Source organism: Mytilus galloprovincialis, chromosome 12, assembly GCF_965363235.1.
Source record: "Mytilus galloprovincialis chromosome 12, xbMytGall1.hap1.1, whole genome shotgun sequence".
Lineage (NCBI taxonomy): Eukaryota > Metazoa > Mollusca > Bivalvia > Mytilida > Mytilidae > Mytilus > Mytilus galloprovincialis.
Window position 1 is genome coordinate 65,755,677 of NC_134849.1, and position 22,749 is coordinate 65,778,425.

A 22,749-nucleotide genomic window follows, 5' to 3' on the forward strand; every position below is an offset into this window, starting at 1 on the left:
GCCAAGGCCAAGAAATGATAATTTTGGACCTGATACCCGTTTGAATCCAAATGCCCCCGATTTTGTGAATGATCCAGACCCTTTAAACTGAAGACGGTCAATTCTATATGCCGAGAGGAGACCCATGATGAACATAAAAATGGCCAGAATATTTATTTTGTTGATGTTAATGAATCAAGTGAGATTTCTTTTGTTAATGAAGGACTCAAGAAACCCCAAATTAAAATGTATGATGATCATAATGTATTGACGCATCAAGTCGAGAATCGTATGGCAGAGACCCAGCCTGAAATGGCCCATATTGAAGTATTGGACCATATCCCTAGTATTAAAGTTGAGAATTGTATGGCAGAGACCCAGCCTGAAATGGACAATATTGAAGTATTGGACCATATTCGTAGTATTAAAGTTGAGAAATGTATGGCAGAGACCCAGCCTGAAATGGCCCATATAAAAGTATTGGACCATACCCCTAGTACCATATCCAATGATTTTGTGGAGGAGAAACAGTTTATTTTAGTGGAGTTAGGTCCACCAATAGAGTTAGAAAGTACAGCTGAGATTGTTAATACAGCTGAACCAAGTATTGAGATCCAAGACGAGATAATTTTGCCTCAAGACCTTGAAGATATTGATATTTTTGAAATTTTTGAAGATTCTGAAATGCAGGGGTTATTTAGAACAGAAGAACCTATATTGAAACCAGTTTTTAAGATTGAAAAGAAGTCTAGACAGGATGGAATTTATATAGATGGAATGATAAATAATGTAACCACTATTTTTACTGTGGATACTGGAGCGGCCAGAACCGTTATATCTGAAGAGATATATAAGAATACCTGAAGAAGTCAGGCCACCTTTGGTGCAGTCGCACTCGCTTTTTGGAGCTGATGGAAACCCACTCAGGGAGTTGGGAACAGCTGATTTTGGAGTGAGACTTGGAAATTTTAGTTTTAATATGGAGCTAGTGGTAGCGCATATTGTGGACAGCGTTTTGCTAGGATTAGATATCCTTGTAATGGGCAAAAAGGGTCCTGCTGAAATAAGGTTGACTGATCAAGTTTTATATTGGAATGAACAGAATATTCCATTTAAAATTGCTGGTGAATTTAGTAGAGTTAGAAAGGTTGTGGCAGCTGACAGTACAGTTGTACCAGGATACAGTGAGCTTATCCTGGAGGCATATATAGAGAAAACAGATTTGGACGGTTGGTTGTCTCATCAAGAATTTTTGATAGAACCTTCTGCTGAGTTTATGGAGAAGTCATCTCTAATAATTACTACCTGTTTAGTTGATCTTGCTGGCCATGTGATGAGTAAAATTACACTTGTGAACCCTTTTATGAATGAGGTGACCATACATCAAAACACGGTTATTGGTACTGCACGTTTAATGGAATTTGAAGTTATACATTTGGTGAATGTCAGAGATAACTCTGAAGATGAAACATCCAGATACTTGAGTGTTCAGCGATTATCACTACAACAGCATAAAGATACCATGTCTGTTTCTAAGATTCCAGCATTTAGTGAATCAGTAACTAGGACGAGACCTGAGCCTGAACCTCCTCCTTTGCAGATTATCCTTTTTGTTTTGCTGACGGCTTTAACATGTTTAACATGACATCATATTTCTACACTTAATATCCTATTTACGTCCATTCACCTCTGAAATTGTCAGTATCTTCTATTTACTACTAGATTTTATCCTGCAACCTTTATCTGATGATGAGAACTTGTTTTAATACTCCGATTACTTGGAATTAGTCAGATACTATCTCCACATGTAAACATCCAGCTGACCCATTTTTCCAGTGGATACCTATAGACGTCCCTGTTCCCCTCTGAAGAAGAATATCGTCCCCAGGAGAACTGTATCCTTGTCCAGGAAAGAGAAGTCCAGCGTACGAAGACCCCTACAGAAGAAGACCCGAAGATAGATTATATTTATTTAATTGTATTGATTGTTATTTATATATTTAGGTATTTTAAATTTCAATTACTTAAGTAATTGTTTTGGTACTGTTACTGAGATTGTCCAGTATTAATAGTTGCCATTTTTAGTGCTAGCAAAAATCTAACACTAATTAGCTTGTATTTTAAATATTTAGACATTGGTGTATTTAGTCTGTAAGTGACAGATAGTGTTGCTTGTTATTAGCAATATGTTTATTGCTAATAGTTATGTATCAAGTTTTTATGAGGTATAGGGAATCCTTGACCTTATACCTTAAATCCAGTATGGTAGTCAGTAAATTTATATTTGTTGGTTAATTTTTGAAATGTGTTGTAGGATTAGACATTCTGAAAATGTAAATCCTCAGATGGGTAGATTATTGAATTAATATTGATATTGTTATATGTTGATAGCGACATTAATGTGTTGCTATATTTTTACAAGTTGTATCTTGTAATTTTTATTGTACTTTGCCGAAGTACTCTTCTAGAGATTAAATGTTATGTATCTGTGTGTAAGTGCTGTTGCTTACAAGTAACTTGTTTATTGTTAAATAATTCTAGTTAACCATGTCAACAATGGTCAAGGTTGAAGTTTTAAAGTTTAAAGTTTGTTATTGTTGAAATTATATTTTCTTTATAGTATAAGCATAATGATTCACGATAGTTTTGTGTTTTCGTGAGGACACTGAAAACTAAAGTGGGGTGCCAATGTAATGACTTGGCCAAGCGAAATTCCTTGGAAAACATGTGTATTTTCGTGTCGAGCACTTGTTATCGCCTATGATTCGATGTTTGGCTATTTTAAAGTTTGACACCGGTTCTCACCTTTTTAATTCAATTCATTATGTTTTCAGTGTTCTATGTAATCCGTTTTCCAAGTGTAAAACCATTTTTATTGTTGTATAAACGAGATAACTTTTGTAGTAAACTTTCACTTTCACTTCAGTCGCCATTTCCGGCACAATGATTTCTGTGTATTGATTATGCAAATGAGGTGATCTGTGTGTAACCTCAGTGAACTTTATGTACCACTAGCGTAAAACAGTGTATGAATACTATAGCGGCTGTAGATTGATTATTCCAGGATTATTGTATTAAAACGATATTGTTTGTGATTGTAAATGATACTAAGATGATTTTTCTGTTCCGTAAACATGTTGTTTACGTTTTTATGTACTTAATTCTAGCAATCGGGGATTATTTTCGTTCTTGTCAGGCCCGTTCACAGTTCCCCGTTCGTTTCCCCGTTAAGAACCGTTCGTTGCCCCGATAGCTTCGTCGGGTATATAAAGCTTGCACCTGTTTGTCAGGGGCTCTTCCTACTTTGTCAGACCTACGGATATGTTGCCAGATTTTCGGTCAGTTGATAGCTGAAGTTTATCATATTTCTATCATGATTTTCATGTAGTTTAAGCAGTTTTACTGCAGTTTAGAACATTTTGGACGTTTTCTGTTCATTATAAGTCTTTGTATTCTAAGACTTAGATCAGAATCAAAAATGGATTTAATATAATTGTACACGTACATGTACATATAAATAGCTGGTCTATTTATTCAGGCTAGATTTTATTTGCTAACCTGTTTCTTTAAGGTAAAAGGATTAAAGTTACATGCCTTCCCCATTCCCACTCCCATTGTGTTAAGGACATTTTGTTAAGTATCCTGTTTGCTGAGTTTTCCAGCATTCAGAGAGAATATTTGTAAATCCTGAATATTTGTTAGGTTAGGAATTGTAAGAAGTTAGAATAATTAGATTTCTCTTAAATAATCTCAATCTCAGCGATTGAAGTTGTCTTCCTGTGCTTACTCCAGGAGGCTGAAGTCATAGTATTAAATATAACAAGTTAAGGTTATTTGTAATATATAATTTATTAGAAGATAGCATAGATATAATATATGTTAATGTTATAGCATATTTAATAGTTTATTGAACACTGTAGCAAATAATTTAGATAGAAACTGTGTAATATTGTTTACTGAACAATCTGTGAATTTACTGATAAAACATCTTTATGCTCACATTTATCTTACTTTTCCTTGCTGAAAACACATAATACGCCATTGTTGTCCAACTGGTCTCTGGTTGTTGTCCTTAGACTGTCTCATGAGAGAATAGATCTTCTTGTTAGACTGAGACAAGAGACTATTCGATTGTCAGATAGATAATATTCATTTGTGGAATAGTCTGATGGTACTGTCCTGGAAGTTTCCACTTCTTGAGTGTTAGTTTATATGCGATTCCAGGTTATAGAGGTGCAGCCTCTATTTTACAGTGTAATGCTGTTCTATAAACTACACGATAGAAAGTGCGTTTAGATACACAGACTATTACGTATTTGAATATTCTTTACCCCTATTGTTCCCTCTATTTGAGTATTTTGTTAAATATAAAGGAAGTTAATGTGTCAGAAGTATTTTAACCCTGTTGGTCTAGTAATATAAAGTACACCCGCGTTTAAACCATTCTCTGTTTTGTTTTAGACTATTTATTCTAGTCTATTGAGGTTCCCTGTGTACCTGTAAACACAGGTGGTGGCAGCAAAGTAACAAGACACCCGTTTGGCCAGTTATTACAATATAACCTACTTAACAACCAGTACTTCTGCTGGTTATAGTATCATCTACCTAACATACTGCGTTTAATCTCGCTGCTGGCATGTGTATCATCTACCTAACATATTGTGTTTAATATCACTGCTGGTATGTGTATCATTTACCTAACAGACTGTTCTCAGTACCACTCCTGGAAAGGGTATCATATTCCTAACAGATTATGTTTAGTACCACTGCTGGTTAGAGTATCATCTACCTAACAGACAGTGTTTAGTACCACTGCTGGTAATGATATCATCTACCTAACAGATAGTGTTTAGTACCACTGCTGGTTAGAGTATCATCTACCTAACAGACAGTGTTTAGTACCACTACTGGTAATGATATCATCTACCTATCAGACTGTGTTAAATACCACTGCTGGTAATGGTATCATCAAATTAACTAACATTGTATAGTGCCTTAGCTGGTAAAGTTATCATTTACCAAACAGAATGTGTTTAGTACCACTACTGGTAATGATACCATCTACCTAACATACTGTGTTTAATACTGCTGCTGGTATGTGTATCATTTACCTAACAGACTGTTCTCAGTACCACTCCTGGAAAGGGTATCATATTCCTAACAGATTATGTTTAGTACCACTGCTGGTTAGAGTTTCATCTACCTAACATACAGTGTTTAGTACCACTGCTGGTAATTGTATCATCTACCCAACAGACTTTGTTAAGTACCAATGTTCAGACTGTGTATAACACAACTCGGCACTGCTGGTAAGAATATCATCTACCAAACAGACTGTGTTTAGTACCACTACTGGTAATGGGTATAATCTACTAACAAAGTGTTTAGTAACACTGCAGATAAAGATATCGTCTACCTAACAGATTGTGTTTAGTACCACTGCTGCGAAAGGTATCATCTACTTAATAGACTGTGTTTAGTACCACTGCTGGTAATGGTATCATCATCTGAACAGAAAGTATTAGTACCACTGCTGGTAGCAGTATCATCTACCCAACATATTGTGTTTAGTATCACTGCTGATAAGAATAGTATCTACTTAACATATTGTGTTTAGTACCACAGCTGGTAAAGTTATTATTTACCAGACAGACTGTGTTTAGTACCATTACTGGTAATGGTATCATCTACCAGCCAACAGTGTTTAGTACCACTGCTGGTAAAAGTATCATCTACCTAACAGACAGTGTTTAGTACCACTGCTGGTAAGAGTATCATCTACATAACAGACAGTGTTTAGTACCACTACTGGTAATGTTATTATCTACCTAGCCAACAGTGTTTCTAACAATTGCTGTTAAGGGTATTCAAGTGTACAAATTACTCAGTAGACAGTGTTTTATACCACTACTGGCAAGTGTTTAATACTATTTCTGGTTAGTGTATAATCTATTCAGTAGATAGTGTTAAATAACACTGCTGGTAAGTGTACCAACTAATAGACAGTGTTAAACACCATTGCTGGTAAGTATACAATCTATCAAGTATAAGCTGGTAAGTTCCACTGCTGGTTAGTGTATCATCTACCCAGTTGGTGATGTCAAGTACCACTCCTTGTAAGGATATCCAAATTTAGGAGTGTTTTGCACCTATGCTGGTAAGGGTATCCAAGTATATCATATACTCAGTAGTCAGAGTACTTAACCTGGTCCACCTGGAAGAGTGGTACTAATACAAGCAGTGGCAATTAAAGAACCTTAGTGAGCGCGCTCACATACCCAACTTCCCCACATTAACATTGGAGAAATAAAATATGCGTAAGAAAAAAAAATTGTATAAGAAAAAAAAATTGAATCATAATTTCCTGTCGATATGCACATCTAAATAGTATGTCCTTATTATCTACAAAGTTTCATGAAATTATGTTGTGTGGTTTCAGAGGAGTTGCAATGACAAACTGTTGCAGTAGTATATTGGGGCAAAAAAGTTCAAAGGGTCACAACTACTAGAAATAAAATTGAATCGTAATTTCCTGTCGATATGCACATCTATACAGTATGTCCTTATTATCTACACAGTTTCATGAAATTATGTTGTGTGGTTTCAGAGGAGTTGCAATGACAAACTGTTGCAGTAGTATATTGGGGCAAAAAAGTTCAAAGGGTCGCAACTACTAGAAAAAAAATTGAATCGTAATTTCCTGTAGATATGCACATTTATACAGTATGTCCTTATTATCTACACAGTTTCATGAAATTATGTTGTGTGGTTTCAGAGGAGTTGCAATGACAAACTGTTGCAGTAGTATATTGGGGCAAAAAAGTTCAAAGGGTCGCAACAACTAGAAAAAAAAATTGAATCGTAATTTCCTGTCGATATGCACATCTATACAGTATGTCCTTATTATCTACACAGTTTCATGAAATTATGTTGTGTGGTTTCAGAGGAGTTGCAATGACAAACTGTTGCAGTAGTATATTGGGGCAAAAAAGTTCAAAGGGTCGCAACTACTAGAAAAAAAATTGAATCGTATTTTCCTGTCGATATGCACATCTATACAGTATGTCCTTATTATCTACACAGTTTCATGAAATTATGTTGTGTGGTTTCAGAGGAGTTGCAATGACAAACTGTTGCAGTAGTATATTGGGGCAAATAAGTTCAAAGGGTTGCAACTCCTAGAAAAAAAATTGAATCGTAATTTCCTGTCGATATGCACATCTATACAGTATGTCCTTATTATCTGAAAAGGTTTCATGAAATTCTGTTGTGTGGTATCAGAGGAGTGTCGATGACAAACTGTTGCAGTATTACATCGAAGCATACAAGTTCAAAGGGGCGTAACTCCTAGAAAACAAGAATGTGTCCAAAGTACACGGATGCCCCACTCGCACTATTATTTTCCATGTTCAATGGACCATGAAATTGGATAAAAAATATAATTAGGCATTAAAATTAGAAAGATAGTATCATAGAGAACATGTGTACTAAGTTTCATGTTGATTGGACTTCAACTTCATCAAAAACTACCTTGACCAAAAACTTTAACCTGAAACATACACTGTCAGTTTCTATGTTCAGTGGACCACGAAATTGGGGTCAAAAGTTTAATTTGTCTTTAAAATTAGAAAGATCATATCATAAGGAACATGTGTACTAAGTTTCAAGTTGATTGGACTTCAACTTCATCAAAAACTACCTTGACCAAAAACTTTAACCTGAAGCGGGACAGACGGACGAACAGACAGACAGACAGACAGACAGACAGACAGATGGACGAATGGATGCAAAGACCAGAAAACATAATGCCCCTCTACTATCGTAGGTGGGGCATAAAAAATAGAATTGAATTTCCTGTCGATATGCACAACTACATAGTATGTCCTTATTATTTAACAAGGTTTCATGAAATTCTGTTGTGTGGTTTCAGAGGAGTTGCGATGACAAGAACAGGACTGACGGTCGGGTCAAAAACATTATACCCGTCGCAACTTTGTTGCGTGGGTTATAAAAATACGATTAACGTATATCATTGTATTGTTTATACTATTTTGATACTTTCTAATAACTTTGTTATAATTGTCACGACAACAGATTGGTGTATTTGTCTTTTGACAGTTTGTTTGGTTTTAATGACAGCAATATGCCATATTGCGCATTCTAATTTTGCATCAATTTTATTTTTGATATCAAAAACTATTTTATCCATTTACTTTTACCTTATTACTATTGCTAGTTTTCCCTTAAACTGAGATATTCTTATAATTTGGCTAACAAATTATGGAATAATAAAATTATCCCCTTTTAGTATAACTAATCACCCAAGATAAGGTATGATTGCCAATGAGACAACTCTTCACAAGAGACCAAAATGACACAGAAATCAACAATTATAGGTCAACGTAAGGCCTTCAACAATGAGCAAAGCCCATACCGCATAGTCAGCTATAAAAGGCCCCGAAATTACAAATGTAAAACAGTTCAAACAAGAAAACTAACGGCCTAATTAATGTACAAAAAAAAATAAACGAAAAAACAAATGTGTAACACAGCAACAAACGACAACCACTGCATTACAGGCTCCTGACTTGGGACAGGCACATATATACGGAACGTGGCAGGGTAAAACATGTTAGCGGGACCCCAACCCTCCCCTAACCTGGGACAGTGGTGTAACAGTTCAACATAATAACGAACTATAACTAAACTCATCAGATGGATACATTTAACAAAAACAAAGAGTGGACGTGGCCGGGTACTTGTAAATCCCAACAAAAAAAGACACTAAGTACAGATCTTAGAGTACTTGCAGTTGATAGTATGTGTATCTATCTATTTATTATAGCTAAAAACAAAACAAAAAAAAGACACAACATAATTTAATTAATTTAAACTTTTTTGTAGATTTTCTTTCCTCATCAATTAAGTAATATCAGGACTACATGTAGCTGATGAGTTGACTCAAATGCAAATAATTTATCACTTTTAAACAAAACAAAGTTTTTCCAAAAATAAAAGGTCAAATGTCTTCAACAAGAGTGTACAAGCTGAAATGTCTCGCCTCCTTTACTGACCATTGATTTCATGAAAGTCTTAAAAATAAAGGTTTAACTAAAAGTATTACACAAATTAAACATTAAAGATCTGACATTGAGGTCAAGGTCATATAAATTCTAACAGACAGACATATACACCTTACATTTTTTTATACACCAAATATAGTTGACTTTTGGATTATGGTAATTGAAAAACAGACCAAAACAAAAACTTAACATTGACCAATAAACCATGCATGAAAATTAGGTCAAGGTCAGATTATACCTACGAAACAGACATGCACACCTTACAATTATTCAATATACAAAATATAGCTGACATATTGCTCATATTGTTAAAATGTATTTGAAAAACAGACCAAAACAAAACAAGAGTGCACACGCTGAAATGTCTTGCCTCCTTTACTGACCATTGATTAAATGAAAGTCTAAAAGATAAAATTTAACTAAAAGTATTACACAAACTTAACATTTTAAAAGATCTATAAAATTGAGGTCAAGGGCAGATAAATCCTATCAGACAGACATTTAAACCTTACCATTTTTGGTAATTGAAAAAGACCAAAACACAAAAACTGAACATTGCTTATGTTGCTATAATTATTTGAAAAACAGACCAAAACTTAACAAGAGGCCACATGCTGAAATGTCTCACCTCCTCTACTGGCTACTGATTTTATGTTGTTATTCCCAAATATAAAGCTTTACTTCAAGTATCACATCAACTTTACATGATCCAAGAAAATTTGGTCAAGATCAGATAAACCAAACCAGAAATACATACACAAATCACAATCGTTTCAGGCACAAAATATAGTTGACCTTTTGCTTATAGTTTCTAAGAAACATATCAACCAGGATATCTAAGAAAGAACCTTACCATGTACTAATTAACCATGAAAATGAGGTCAAGGTCAGATCATACCTGCCAGACAGACATGTACACCTTACAATCATTCGATACACCAAATATAGTTGGCCTATTGCCTATACAATCCAAGAAAGAAACTTAACCATGAAAACTTAATATTGACCAATCAACCATGAACATGAGGTCAAGGTCAGATCATACCTTCCAGACAGACATATACAACTTACAATCATTCCATACACCAAATATAGTTGGCCTATTGCCTATACAATCCAAGAAAGAAACTTAACCATGAAAACTTAATATTGACCAATCAACCATGAAAATGAGGTCAAGGTCAGATCATACCTTCCAGACAGACATATACAACTTACAATCATTCCATACACCAAATATAGTTGGCCTATTGCCTATACAATCCAAGAAAGAAACTTAACCATGAAAACTTAATATTGACCAATCAACCATGAAAATGAGGTCAAGGTCAGATCATACCTTCCAGACAGACATATACAACTTACAATCATTCCATACACCAAATATAGTTGGCCTATTGCCTATACAATCCAAGAAAGAAACTTAATATTGACCAATCAACCTTGAACATGAGGACAAGGTCAGGTGATACCTACAAAACAGACATATACAACTTACAATCATTCGATACACCAAATATAGTTGTCCTATTGCCTATAGAATCCAAGAAAGAAACTTAACCATGAAAACTTAATATTGACCAATCAACCATGAACATGAGGTCAAGGTCAGGTGATACCTACAAAACAGACATATACAACTTACAATCATTCGATACACCAAATATAGTTGACCTATTAATTATAGTTCAAGAGAAATAGACCAAAACACAAAAACTTAACAATGAGCAATGAACTATGAAAATGAGGTCAAAGTCAAAAACACTTGCAAGACTGACATGTAAATCGTAATTTACTTCGATACACCAAATATAGATGACCTATTGCATATACGGTAATATTAGAAGAAAAGAACAACACAAAAAAATCAAATTACACCACTGAACCATGAAAATGAGGTGAAGGTCAGATGACACCTGCCAGTTGGACATGTACACCTTACAATCATTTCATGCACCAATTATAGTATATTTTTTTTTTTTATTGTATCTGATATATGGAATTGACCATGAAAACTTAACCTTGATCACTGAACAATGAAATAAGATTGAGGTCAAATGAAAACTGTCTGACAGACAAGGGGACCTTACAAGGTACATGTATGCACATACTAAATAAAGTCATCCTATTTATTTAAAATGAATAACAAAAGGTTTCTCCAAGACATGAAATATTTTTTTTTTTCATATTGAAAATAAAGGCAATTTTTAGAATTTTTCATCAATTTAATGTAATACTGTAAAAAAATCAGGATTAAAAGATGTTTTGAAAAGTAATTGATTAAATTAAATTACTTGTAATTTTTGGTTGATTAATGATTACTTAAAAGATTGAAATCAATTATAGCTGACTAATGATTACAATTACAATTACCCCAAACCTGATATGAGATGAGACTAGTTAACCGTGAAAAGGAGGTTATAGACATACTGGCAGTGTAAGAATCTCAAATAGAATTTTGCAAAGCTTGTTTTCGCCTTAACACTCTTGAATGAAATAAAAGACATCTACTAATTTTGTTTAATATTGAAGAAATCACAAACCAATAATTTCCTGAATACAAAATGGTGGCTTAGCTTTGTGAAAGGCTGGTAAAGAGTTGAATTTAGCGTCTCAATTATATGAATTTGGCCAACAATGGCCAATCAAAATCGTAATAACAAATAAATTGCATTAGAATTTTAAATTCTTATTTCAAGACATAAGCAATGTCCCCTAGAGTATCCTGGTTTTGTACCTGGTTTATTCTAAGTGTAAGCATTTGTAATTAAAAGTATGTGTACCTGTAAGTATTCCATCACTTCTTTATACTGCCTCAATTTCGTTGCTGCTGCCAGATCGTATGGAGTCTTACCCTGAAATACAAATCTTTATATTGCCTTTATCTGATTATTACAAAGAAGACTTCTGTTACACATATCATACAATAGAGAAGACCAGTAGCAGCTGAGTGGTGTGTTATTTTGTTTTTACAGGTGCTAACCATATTATTTCCAATTATAAAATATAACTCATGAACAACATTCTGAATATTTTTGTAACTTTTTCTGTGGCCTTTAAGAAGGCTTTTAACTTTTTTTAAAAGCATATGAAATAATCTCAATCTGTCAGTAATTAGTTTTAGACTAATTACTGACAGATTGAGATTATTTCATATGCTTTTATTTTTTCTACATGTTTTTTTTTTAAATCTGTTAATGCATCCTTATGTCTAGATGAGGGTTGTAGGATTTTTTTGTTTTTTAACTATTTATTTTTTATTTTTTGGACAAATTATTCCCAAGTTGTTTTTTTTAATATTTTTGCACCCCATTATTTTCTATTCGTCATCTTTTTGTCCAATTCTCTCTGTTCCTAAAGTTTTTTTTCTATCATTCATGATTTTCTATTCTGTATACCACATCCATATCCTCCTATAACTGTATATTGTTATTTTACAGATTTCATAGTTTTTAGTGTTAACACTGACATTGTATAGGTAAGGAAATACATAAATTACCGTAGGTACTCGCTTATAAGTTGGAAGTTTGGGAGTAAAATTCAGAATCCAGAGAGGGGTACCAACTTATAAGCTCAAAAAAGGTGGTCAGATGTGAATTTCCTGACCAAAACTACGTTTGTGATAGCCAACCCTACATAAATCTCTAAATAAATAGCTTTTGTGGAAAATAAATGACTACAATACTGTCTTTGTGTTTTATTTGCTCTCTGTTAACATTGGTGTTGAATTTCCCACTGTTTCCGTTTTGTGTATTGACTTTTCATGGTCACATGGTTTTTGTATCATCCCAAAGGAATAGCCAAGAACCAGAAATCAGAAGAAGATAATAATGTACTTAATATATAAAAAGAATGTATCTAACCAACTAATTGTGTTATTATTGTTTTATTAAAAAGTACAACATTGATTGACAAGCCAACATAATCCATGAATAACCCCTAATTAAGTGACAAAGAGTTGTATTCACTATAGGTGTGAAAAATATCAGTGACAGGTTAATAGGTTAATTAGTTAGTGTCCCTTGATTTCTATAATCCATTAATTGATGGTGTCTATCCTATGTCTCAGTTTATTTATTACTATGACTGGTCTGTTATGAATGATTAACTGGATTAATTTATTTTTTCGTTTGACTTTTATTTTGTTAAGGTTTATGTTGGTTTATATTTGATTTTCTCAAACAAAAGGTGTTTAGTCATACACTACAAAATCATTGATGCATTACGTAAACAATATGAGGCAAAACAGTGAATAAAAACAAGAAACAAGAAATGAATACATCTTTATTATTATCAACAGAGTAAATTATCAGGATGAACATCAATTCTACATGTACTTATTTAAAGAAACAAACATTCATTAAATACATGAATCTCAATTTAATTTCTTGATTTTGCCCATGGTCAGTTACTTTCTGCTGCAGAAAAAAGACCCAATTTAAACCGACTTATAGGGGGTCAAGACTGAATCCTTAGATTTTAAAGCTGAAAAGGGCATCCGACTTGTAAGCAGATCGACTTATACTCGAGTATCTACGGTATGGCAAAGATAAGAGTTTTTTCTGCAACTATTCCAACTATATAGATTAAAAACAAGAATTTGAAGAAATTTGCAGTCTTAAGGAGGCTGGGGTGTCTTCCTCCAAATTGGATTTTGAAAAAAAACAGACAATAAACAGTCGAGATCTTTAATAAAATGTGCAAATTTCGAAAGTTGTATGTAATTTATGTGCAAGACTTTTCATGTTAATATAGAAAATAATGTGATTTATCATATTTACTGCTATATTTTACAAAAAACAGATTTATTAATTGTTTTTACACTTTGCCATATAAGGGAAGTTAAATCCGATATAAGGAGAGATAACTTAGATAAAGTAACTGTTACAATCGAATGCTTTTTTAACTATTAAATTATAAATATATGATGAACTTGTACGACTGGCGTATTAAATTTTTAACCTGGTACCTTTTGTTGGCTATTATTCATTTGTTTCTCTGTCCTATATTTTCTCCAATTTATTTGTATTGTAGTCCTGTTTTGTAATGTTGTCAGTTTAATGTTATAATTAACATCGCCATCATTAAAGCGGTAGGTTTGACATGCCCACCATTTTTATTTTAAAATGCCCTGTACCAAGGGAGGGAAATGGCCATTGTTATATTATAGTTCGTTTCTGTGTGTGTAACATTTTAATGTTGTGTTTCTGTTGTATCGTAGTTCTCTTATATTCGATGCGTTTCCCTCAGTTTTAGTTTGTAACCTGGATTTATTTTTTTCTTTATCGATTTATGAATTTCGAACAGCGGTATACTACTGTTGCCTTTATTCAATGTATTGCTTAATACTATTTTGATACTATCTAATAATTTTGTTATCATTGTTACGACAGCAGATTGGTGTATGGGTCTTTTGACAGTTTATTTGTTTCCATTTTGTTAAATGACAACAAGTGCCAGATTCAGGATATTGCCAGGTCTAATTTTGAATCAGTACAAATTATTATTTTTGATATCAAAAACTATTTTATCCATTTACTTATAGGTTATTATTATTGCTTCTTTTCCCTAAAACTGAGATATTCATATACTTTGGATTACAAATTATGGAATAATAAAATTATCCCCTTTTAGTAAAATTAATCACCCAAAATGTATTAGTGGTCTATAAACAAAATCATTTTTTTTTTGAAGATTTTGAAAACAAATACTGGATTTCTATTATATGATCATCTATGTTCATGTGTTTTATAGTAAAACTAAGCTATACAAGTCTATAAAACACTTCCATATATTTTTAGTTCAATTTAAAGTATCATATGACATATATGTAACTATAAAGTTGTAATGCATTATTTACTAGTTGAATACTGAGCCTTTACTATAATATATTACCTGATGTGTTTTAACGAAGGGACTGATGCCTCCTTCTTCTACTAGATATCTTGTGACATGTAGACCACCATACTCAGCAGCCAGATGTAGAGCTGTTTTACCATCTCTCTATAATAATACCAAATAACATGTAAATATTATGGATACTACTTTGTTACCAATATAAATAGTCTACAACATATCCTACAACTGATAAAAAACTTATAACTGATAAACAGGATAATGTTGTGTAATAAATAAAAACTAAATGTATATCACATGAATCAGTGGTCAAAACTGAACAAAATGACCAGTCACATTTGTATTCATATTGTACATAAACAACAAATATGCAACAAGTTTTTTTTGTGGGATGTCAGAACTTCCATCAGAAATGTCATGTTAACCTTTTTTTCAAGAAATGCATAAAATATTTATATCAAGGGATTCAGTGCAATGCACAGAGATAAATGAGATCTCACTTTATATAATTATAGCAAGTATTTGTTGATATAATAATTAAATCTGTCTGATTAACATGGTTCAGAATAATGATCAATTTAAAAAAAAAAACTTTTTCAAAGAAATATGAAAATAAGTTATATTTCCTGATTTAGTACAAGGAGACAAGTAAAATGAGACCCCACTTTATATGATTCTAACAAATAATATTTGATGTTCATTAAACCTGTCTAATTAACAACATGATTTTGTGTTGATTAAAAGTAATGTGATCAGATTTAGTAGATAACATACATCTGTGATATCTTTGTTACATCTGTTCTCCAGAAGTAGTCGAGACACTTCCACATGTCCTTCAAAGGCTGCCCACATTAATGCTGTCCATCCACTAACCTGGAATAATACAACTGACATCAAAACTTGTCTGATAAACTGGACAATGTTGTGTAATAAATATAAACAAATATGACCAGTCACATTAATTAAAACTGTCTGATTAACAACAGGATTTAGTGTAGATTCAGTATAATCGTTAATTTTATAAAAGTAAATTTTTCAAAGAAAAAAGAAAAAAGTTATATTTTCTGATTCAGAACAATACTATGAGTAAAATGAGACCCCACTTTATATAATTATTGCAAATATTTGTCCATTAAACCTGTCTAATTAACAACATGATTTTGTGTTGATTAAAAGTAATGTAATCAGATTTAGTAGATAACATACTGATGTGATATCTTTGTTACATCTGTTCTCCAGAAGTAGTCGAGACACTTCCACATGTCCTTCACTGGCTGCCAACATTAATGCTGTCCATCCAGCTCTCTGGAATAATACAACTGACATCAAAACTTGTCTGATAAACTGGACAATGTTGTGTAATAAATATAAACAGAAATAAATAGTCACATTAATTAAAACTGTCTGATTAACAACAGGATTTAGTGTAGATTCAGTAAAATCATAAATTTTATAAAAGTAAATTTTTCAAAGAAATATGAAAAGAGTTATATTTTCTAATTCAGAACAATAATATGAGTAAAATGAGACCCCACTTTATATGATTCTAACAAATAATATTTGTTGTTCATTAAACCTGTCTAATTAACAACATGATTTTGTTTTTATTAAAAGTAATGTAATCAGATTTAGTAGATAACATACATCTGTGATATCTTTGTTACATCTGTTCTCCAGAAGTAGTCGAGACACTTCCACACGTCCTCTCATGGCTGCCCACATTAATGCTGTCCATCCACCAACCTGGAATAATACAACTGACATCAAAACTTGTCTGATAAACTGGACAATGTTGTGTAATAAATATAAACAGAAATAAATAGTCACATTAATTAAAACTGTCTGCTTGACAATAGGATTTAGTGTAGATTCAGTAAAATCATAAATTTTAAGAAAATAATTTTTTTAAAGAAAAATGAAAAAAAGTTATATTTTCTGATTCAGAACAATAATATGAGTAAAATGAGACCCCACTTTATATGATTCTGACAAATATTAGTTGTCCATTAAACCTGTATAATTAACAACAGGATTTAGTGTAGATTTCATTAATAATGAATTATTCAAAAAAGCATGAAAAAAGTTTTATTTCCTGATTTAGTACAACATAAAGAAAATGAGATCCTAAAACATGTTTAAATAAAGATTATTATTATTATCATTATTATTATTCATACAAGCATTTGTTGTCCATTAAACATGTCTAATTAACAACAGGATTTAGTGCAGATTCAGTATAATCATTGATTTAAAAAAAATCAAAGAAAAGTGAAAAAGAGTAGTATTTTCAGACATGTCAGATACAGAACAATTATATGAGTTAAACGTATTACATTTTATATGAATCTAATGATTATTTGTCCTTTTTATAAGATATTTCTACATTAGATCTTTATACATATCACTACCTGACCAAAGTTGTTAACACAACATCAAGTGAAACATAAGTGTAAAAAATTGTTTCATGTCAAGAAGCAAAATAAGAACTTCACAATCCATAACTCAAACAAAAAGAGAAATATTTTAAAATCAAACCATGCATGCATTTTTCAATTAAAACTGTCTAATTTAAATAAGAATTTTGATTTAATCTTGTTTCAGTATAATGACTAAGTATCAGTTAACATACAGAGCAATAGTGATAGAATAGTGCCGGTTTTATTATTGTGTGTTTTATTTTTAATACCAATCATGCCAATGGTCTAGATAGGCCAAGGGGGAATGGTACAAAAACAAATATGGTTTAACCCCTCCACATTGTGCGCCCGTACCAAATCAGACAACCTGGATCATGTGTTGTTTGTTGTTATATTTGTTTGTCTATTTATTTAGTAGTCAGGTCAGGTCTGGGCCATGTGTTGTGTGTTGTTATATTTGTTTGTCTATATACTATGAGTAGTCAGGTCCAGACCATGTGTTGTTTGTTGTTATATTTGTTTGTCTATTTACTCTGAGTAGTCAGGTCATGTCCAGATCATGTGTTGCTTGTTGTTATATTTGTTTGTCTATTTACTCTGAGTAGTCAAGTCAGGTCCAGACCATGTGTTGTGTGTTGTTATATTTATTGTCTATTTACTGTGAGTAGTCAGGTCCAGACCATGTGTTGTTAGTTGTTATATTTGTTTGTCTATTTACTCTGAGTAGTCAGGTCCAGGCCATGTGTTGTGTGTTGTTATATTTGTTTGTCTATTTACTGTGAGAAGTCAGGTCCAGACCATGTGTTGTTAGTTGTTATATTTGTTTGTCTATTTCCTCTTGAGTAGTCAGGTCAGGTTCAGACCATGTGTTGTGTGTTGTTATATTTGTTTGTATATTTACTCTAAGTAGTCAGGTCAGGTCCAGACCATGTGTTGTTTGTTGTTATATTTGTTTGTCTATTAACTCTGAGTAGTCAGGTCCAGACCATGTGTTGTTAGTTGTTATATTTGTTTGTCTATTTACTCTTGAGTAGTCAGGTCCAGACCATGTGTTGTTAGTTGTTATATTTGTTTTTCTATTAACTCTGAGTAGTCAGGTCCAGACCATGTGTTGTTAGTTGTTATATTTGTTTGTCTATTTACTCTTGAGTAGTCAGGTCAGGTCCAGACCATGTGTTGTAAGTTGTTATATTTGTTTTTCTATTAACTCTGAGTAGTCAGGTCAGGTCCAGATTATGTGTTGTGTGTTGTTATATTTATTTGTCTATTTACTCTGAGTAGTCAGGTCAGGTCCAGATCATGTGTTGCTTGTTGTCATATTTGTTTGTATATTTACTCTGAGTAGTCAGGTCAGGTCCAGACCATATGTTGTGTGTTGTTATATTGATTGTCTGTTATATTTATTGTCTATTTACTGTGAGTAGTCAGGTACAGACCATGTGTTGTTTGTTGTTATATTTGTTTGTCCATTTACTCTAAGTAGTCAGGTCCAGATCATGTGTTGTGTGTTGTTATATTAACTGTCTATTTACTCTGAGTAGTCAGGTCCAGACCATGTGTTGTTAGTTGTTATATTTGTTTGTCTATTCACTGTGAGAAGTCAGGTCCAGACCATGTGTTGTAAGTTGTTATATTTGTTTGTCTATTTACACTGAGTAGTCAGGTCCAGACTATGTGTTGTGTGTTGTTATATTTATTTGTCTATTTACTCTGAGTATTCAGGTCCAGACCATGTGTTGTGTGTTGTTACATTTGTTTGTATATTTATTCTTGAGTAGTCAGGTCCAGACCATGTGTTGTTTGTTGTTATATTTGTTTGTCTATTTACTCTGAGTAGTCAAGTCAGGTCCAGACCATGTGTTGTAAAAGAGGGAAGAAAGATACCAAAGGGACAGTCAAACTCATAAATCTAAAACAAACTGACAACGCCATGGCTAAAGATGAAAAAGACAAACAAACAACAGCACACACGACACAACATAGAAAACTAAAGAATAAACAACACGAACCCCACCAAAAAACTAGGGGTCATCTCAGGTGTTCCGGAAGGGTAAGCAGATCCTGCTCCACATGCGGCACCGGTCGTGTTGCTTATGTGATAACAAATCCGATAAATAGTCTAATTCGGTAGGTCACATTCATTAAAGGGAAGGGGATTGTAGTTACGACGTAAGGAACGTATCCTATATCATGAAACGGTTATTCCATAATGGTCAACCAACTCGTGATTGCGTCCATAAAATTTATGAAGGGATGATTTCAACTTCACCATTTGGAACTCTTGGTTTAATAGCTTCCTTGTGAGCAGCAACCCTCTATCAAGAAAATCATGATAGGAAATGCAAGCACAGGAATATCGTATCAATTGGGAGATATATACTTGGTATGCAGGTGTTGCTGGAATGTTGCTACTTAGAAATGGAAAGTTCACAATTGGAAAGCTGAAATCATCTCTTTTGTCATAAAGTTTTGTTTTCAACCGACCCTCATTGTCAATTTCTAGATGTAAGTCAAGATATGAGGCTGACTTAACTGTATCTGTAGTATCATTTATCTCTAGCTTGATTGGATAGATGTGTTCCACATAGTCACCAAATTTTGAATTATTTAGTGAAAGAACATCATCTATATAGCGAAAAGTAGAGTTAAAGGATATTGATAACTTCTTATCTTTCTTCCTAAGAAGTTCCTGCATGAAGTCAGCCTCATAATAACAAAGAAACAAGTCGGCAAGTGAAGGGGCACAGTTTGCTCCCATTGGAATTCTGACAGTCTGTTGAAAAACAGTTGTAAGTTGTTATATTTGTTTGTCTATTTACTATGAGTAGTCAGGTCCAGACCATGTGTTGTGTGTTGTGATATTTGTTTGTCTATTTACTCTGAGTAGTCAAGTCCAGACCATGTGTTGTTTGTTGTTATATTTGTTTGTCTCTTTACTCTGAGTAGTCAGGTCCAGATCATGTGTTGTGTGTTGTGATATTTGTTTGTCTATTTACTCTGAGTAGTCAGGTCCAGACCATGTGTTGTGTGTTGTTATATTTGTTTGTCTATTTACTCTGAGTAGTCAGGTCCAGACCATGTGTTGTGTGTTGTTGTATTTGTTTGTCTATTTGATCTGGGTAGTCAGGTCCAGACCATGTGTTGTGTGTTGTTGTATTTGTTTGTCTATTTACTCTGAGTAGTCAGGTCCAGACCATGTGTTGTGTGTTGTTGTATTTGTTTGTCTATTTACTCTGAGTAGTCAGGTCCAGACCATGTGTTGTGTGTTGTGATATTTGTTTGTCTATTTACTCTGGGTAGTCAGGTCCAGACCATGTGTTGTTAGTTTTTGTATTTGTATGTATATTTACTCTTGAGTAGTCAGGTCCAGACAATGTGTTGTTAGTTGTTGTATTTGTTTGTCTATTTACTCTGAGTAGTCAGGTCAGGTCCAGATCATGTGTCGTGTGTTGTTATATTTGTTTGTCTAATGAGTAGTCAGGTCAGGTCAAGAACATGTGTTGTGTATTGTAGTATTTGTTTGTCTATTTACTCTGAGTAGTCAGGTCCAGAACATGTGTTGTGTGTTGTGATATTTGTTTGTTTATATACTCTAAGTAGTCAGGTCACATTCAGACCGTGTGTTGTGTGTTGCTGTATTTATTTGTCTATTTACTCTCAGAAATCAAGTCCAGACCATGTGTTGTTTGTTGTTGTATTTGTGTTTATTTACTCAGAAATTCAGACCGTGTGTTGTGTGTTGTTATATTTGTATGTCTATTTACTCTGAGTAGTCAGGTCAGGTCCAGACCATGTGTTGTGTGTTGTGATATTTGTTTGTCTATTTATTCGAAGTAGTCAGGTCCAGACCATGTGTTGTGTGTTGTTGTATTTGTTTGTCTGTTTACTCTGAGTAGTCAGGTCCAGATCATGTGTCGTGTGTTGTGATATTTGTTTGTCTATTTTCTCTGAGTAGTCAGGTCAGGTTCAGATCATGTGTTGTGTGTTGTGATATTTGTTTGTCTATTTACTCTGAGAAGTCAGGTCAGGTCCAGACCATGTGTTGTGTGTTGTCATATTTGTTTGTCTATTTATTCTAAGTAGTCAGGTCCAGATCATGTGTTGTGTGTTGTTATATTTGTTTGTCTATTTATTTAGTAGTCAGGTCAGGTCCAGGCCATGTGTTGTGTGTTGTTGTATTTGTTTGTCTATTTACTCTGAGTAGTCAGGTCAGGTCCAGACCATGTGTTGTCTGTTGTTATATTTGTTAGTCTATTTATTCTAAGTAGTCAGGTCCAGACCATGTGTTGTGTGTTGTTGTATTTGTTTGTCTATTTACTCTGAGTAGTCAGGTCAGGTCCAGATCATGGTTGTGTGTTGTGATTTTTGTTTGTCTATTTACTCTGAGTAGTCAGGTCAGGTCCAGACCATGTGTTGTTAGTTGTTATATTTGTTTGTATATTTACTCTGAGTAGTCAGGTCCAGACCATGTGTGGTCTGTTGTTATATTTGTTAGTCTATTTATTCTAAGTAGTCAGGTCCAGGCCATGTGTTGTCTGTTGTTATATTTGTTAGTCTATTTATTCTAAGTAGTCAGGTCCAGACCATGTGTTGTGTGTTGTTGTATTTGTTTGTCTATTTACTCTGAGTAGTCAGGTCAGGTCCAGATCATGTGTTGTGTGTTGTGATATTTGTTTGTCTATTTACTCTGAGTAGTCAGGTCTAGACCATGTTGTTTGTTGTTATATTTGTTTGTATATTTACTCTGAGTAGTCAGGTCAGGTCCAGGCCATGTGTTGTTTGTTGTTATATTTGTTTGTCTATTTACTCTGAGTAGTCAGGTCAGTTCCAGGCCATGTGTTGTGTGTTGTTGTATTTGTTTGTCTATTTACTCTGAGTAGTCAGGTCAGGTCCAGATCATGTGTTGTGATATTTGTTTGTATATTTACTCTGAGTAGTCAGGTCCAGACCATGTGTTGTGTGTTGTTGTATTTGTTTGTCTATCTACTCTCAGTAGTCAGGTCCAAAGCATGTGTTGTTAGTTATTGTATTTGTGTCTATTTACTCTGAGTAGTCAGGTCCAGACCATGTGTTGTTTGTTGTTGTATTCGTTTGTCTATTTACTCTGAGTAGTCAGGTCCAGACCATGTGTTGTGTGTTGTTATATTTGTTTGTCTATTTACTCTGAGTAGTCAGGCCAGGTCCAGACCATGTGTTGTGTGTTGTGATATTTGTTTGTCTATTTTCTCTGAGTAGTCAGGTCCAGACCATGTGTTGTTTGTTGTTATATTTGTTTGTATATTTACTCTGAGTAGTCAGGTCAGGTCCAGATCATGTGTTGTGATATTTGTTTGTATATTTACTCTGAGTAGTCAGGTCCAGACCATGTGTTGTGTGTTGTTGTATTTGTTTGTCTATCTACTCTCAGTAGTCAA

At 33.5% G+C, this 22,749-nt stretch overlaps 1 protein-coding gene and 1 long non-coding RNA gene across 2 annotated transcripts in view; both read right to left on the reverse strand.

Annotated features, from left to right (window-relative positions):
- LOC143054575 (uncharacterized) overlaps positions 1-22,749 on the reverse strand; it is a 138,455-nt gene that overhangs the window by 86,945 nt on the left and 28,761 nt on the right. Inside the window, exons 8-12 of the mRNA XM_076227596.1 lie at positions 16,563-16,661; positions 16,125-16,223; positions 15,693-15,791; positions 14,958-15,065; positions 11,846-11,917 (exon numbers count right to left, since the gene is read on the reverse strand). Of these exons, the coding sequence (XP_076083711.1) occupies positions 11,846-11,917; positions 14,958-15,065; positions 15,693-15,791; positions 16,125-16,223; positions 16,563-16,661 (477 nt within the window). The remainder of the gene's footprint in view (positions 1-11,845; positions 11,918-14,957; positions 15,066-15,692; positions 15,792-16,124; positions 16,224-16,562; positions 16,662-22,749) is intronic.
- LOC143054572 (uncharacterized) lies at positions 1,284-4,315 on the reverse strand. The gene is made up of 2 exons (XR_012971736.1): positions 2,785-4,315; positions 1,284-1,916 (listed from the first exon to the last, which is right to left on the reverse strand). It is a non-coding gene; the product is annotated as an uncharacterized LOC143054572 (long non-coding RNA).